This window comes from Hakea prostrata, chromosome 11, assembly GCF_041222555.1.
Source record: "Hakea prostrata isolate BN-2017 chromosome 11, UWA_Hpros_2, whole genome shotgun sequence".
NCBI classification, from domain to species: domain Eukaryota; kingdom Viridiplantae; phylum Streptophyta; class Magnoliopsida; order Proteales; family Proteaceae; genus Hakea; species Hakea prostrata.
In genome coordinates, this window is record NC_142610.1 from 7,325,918 (window position 1) to 7,328,679 (window position 2,762).

The 2,762-nt window shown below is 43.3% G+C and overlaps 1 protein-coding gene across 1 annotated transcript; it reads left to right on the forward strand.

The window, feature by feature from the left end:
• The first annotated feature begins 943 nt into the window (after positions 1–943).
• LOC148999846 (ankyrin repeat-containing protein BDA1-like) lies at positions 944–2,454 on the forward strand. Its single transcript, XM_089139098.1, has 2 exons — positions 944–1,519; positions 1,628–2,454. Exons 1-2 carry the CDS (start codon positions 944–946, stop codon positions 2,417–2,419), a joined length of 1,368 nt encoding a protein of 455 aa, XP_088995224.1. The 3' UTR covers positions 2,420–2,454.
• Positions 2,455–2,762: the final 308 nt, after the last annotated feature.

A 2,762-nucleotide genomic window follows, 5' to 3' on the forward strand; every position in this document is an offset into this window, starting at 1 on the left:
AACCAACCCCGAGGGGTGGCTCAGTTGGCAAAGCCCAACACTTCCATGTTGGAGGTCAGAGTTCGAATCCCCTCGGGGCCAGGGGCGAAGCCTCGCCTATATTAATTATATAAAAAACGCCTTGAGGATGTAGTCGTGGTGTGCGCAAGCTGACCCGGATGAACCTCATTCGGAAAAAAACTTAGACCTCAACCGTTGCACAAAACAATAAAACATCGCATAAGTTTCTAGCCCTACTTTTACCAAAAACGACTTACTGGGTGGTTGGGTTGGGTTGGGCTGGGCGAGGGGGTTGGCCTTGGTCAAACACTTTCCTGACCCAACCTTGTTCGAGCTCAGGATGGGCTTGGCCAATCACAAGACGCCCCTAATTAATCCTTGGGTATACGTACTTTAAATTGAGGAGTGAATCTTTATTGTACCTTGTGTGTCTTGGCATTTTGGTTTTTTCGTAGACCTGTTCTTCATTGGTGGCTTTTGGAAACTAGGAAAGGTGTAGTTGTACCTTGTATGTCTTCGATTACCACTAAAAAGTGATCCATAATGAGAAGTCCAAGACCAAGAGTATGGTATCTCTTTAAAGAGTGGACGTAAGCAAAGGTGGAATGGAAAGAAGAGGAAGAAGCAGGCAGTGCTTGGAACCAAGGTGCTCAAGTGAATACGTAAAACCTCTCTGACTTAGCTCCACATGGTATTGAAGATTGAAAATGGTGTCAGTCTGTTCAGTCATTTTCAGCTCTCTCACTCTCTCACTCTCTCACTTAGCTCCACATGGTATTGGAGATTGAAAATGGTGTCAGTCTGTTCAGTCATTTTCAGCTCTTTTTCTTCTTCGCTAATCGCTTATAGCTTATAACTAGAAAGCTTCAGTTTGAACTTGTAGAGCAATAAGAAAGGAGATTGAAAGGAGATTGAAAGGGGGTTGTTTGTTGCCATATAATTAATGGATAAAGAATTGATTGAAGCGGCTCAGAATGGAGATATTGATGCTCTGTACGTTTCAATTGGAAAAAACCCATCTATTCTTGATGAAATTAATGGTATTCGCTTCATGAATACTCCATTACACTGGGCTGTATTAGCTGGTCAGACCTCTTTTGTCATAGAAATTGCAAATCTGATGCCTTCATTCATCATAAAGCTAAACCCTCAAGGACTTGGTCCTCTACACTTGGCTTCTGCAAATGGGCATCTAGAGATTGTCAAGGAACTCTTGAAAATAGACAACAAGAGTTGTAATCTCAAGGGCAGAGAGAGAAATACTCCTCTTCATTGCGCAGCTATCGGTGGACACATAAATGTTTTGGAAGAATTGCTCTCAAGTTGCCCCAGTTGTATTACAGATCTAACTCTTAAAAAGGAGACTGCACTTCATCTGGCTTTGAAGCATGATCAAGTTGAAGTCTTCAAAAAATTGGTGAATTGGCTTCAAAGTCACTGGCAGCATGACCTTCTAAGCTGCCAAGACCAGGAAGGCAACACTGTCTTGCATCTTGCAATTTTAAGAGGACATCATGAGGTAATTAAACTAAAGAACACCAAATTAAATATTCATGTTCATGTTGTTGCAGTGATCCAGTACTCACTGATACTGGTTTAATGATCGAGTTTGTTTCTGCTGAAATAGATGGTCGAGCTACTGCTACATCGTTGCAACTTTGTTGTTAGAAATGCTGTGCAGGTCAATGCAACGAACAAAGATGGGTTCACAGCCTTGGATCTGTTGTTGGCACTTCCAAGGCTAGCAGGGGAGCAGGAAATCGAAATAGAAAGGATGCTTCGTAGAGCTGGAGCCTGCAGAGGTGGCCAAGATGTTAGAGACGGTCAATCACCAAGGATTCCTTCAATGATAAAATGGGTTTGTGTTTCTGTTGTGAGACCAGTGATTAAATACTTCAGTTTCATGGTTGATCCAACTACTCCAGTTGAGGCAAGGAATGCTCTACTTGTAGTTGTTGCCTTGATCGTCACAGCTACCTACCAGACCGGACTCACCCCTCCAGGTGGTTACTGGCAGGATGACTATCAGAATACAGGCCCCGAAGATCCGAAACCATCACACTATGCTGGAGATCCGATTTGGTATTCTAATTTTCCAGGTGAATTCGATACAGTTATGTCCTTGAATTATGCTGGGTTCATTGTATCTTCAGTTCTGGTTTTCAATCTCACAGCAGGATTTCCTCACCGTGGTCCACTTCTAATAGCTCAAATGTGTATGGCTATTACTTACATGTTATCAACACCAGTCTTCTACAGTCATCCAAGTACTGCAAATGAACGAGTTTACAATGGTCTGATGACATGGCTTCCATTTGTTTTGATATTGATCTTCTGGGCTTTGAGTGGCAATTGGATGAAGAGGGTCTACAGGCGGCTTCGATTAGTTATAACTTATAAGACGTGGAAGGGGGTATAATTGACACAAGATATATATTTTTTTTGTATAATAATCCTTCTCCTTTATCTGGGGGGGGGAAGCGGGGGCGAGGCGAAGGAGGAGGGGGGCCCCGGGGCCACCGGCGGACCGCCGGGGGGCACCCCGGGCCCAGGGCGGCGTCGACGTCGGTGACCTGGTCATGTCAGGTTTTATTCTTTTTCTGGCTGCTTTTTTCTTGAATGAAGTGCTGTTTCCAATATTAAAAAAGTTGAAAGAGGTGTCTCTAGGGAAGGTGCATATCTTTGTGATAAGGGATAGAATTATAATTTCTGTATTGCTAGAGGGCAAGGTCATTCTGTATGATTTACAAACTGTAACTGCT

Coding starts and splice junctions, on each gene's coding strand:
- LOC148999846 (XM_089139098.1), top strand. CDS start 944: ATGGATAAAGAATTGATTGAAGCGGCTCAGAATGGAGATATTGATGCT. Junction 1,520..1,627: donor TTTTAAGAGGACATCATGAG/GTAATTAAACTA, acceptor CTGCTGAAATAG/ATGGTCGAGCTACTGCTACA.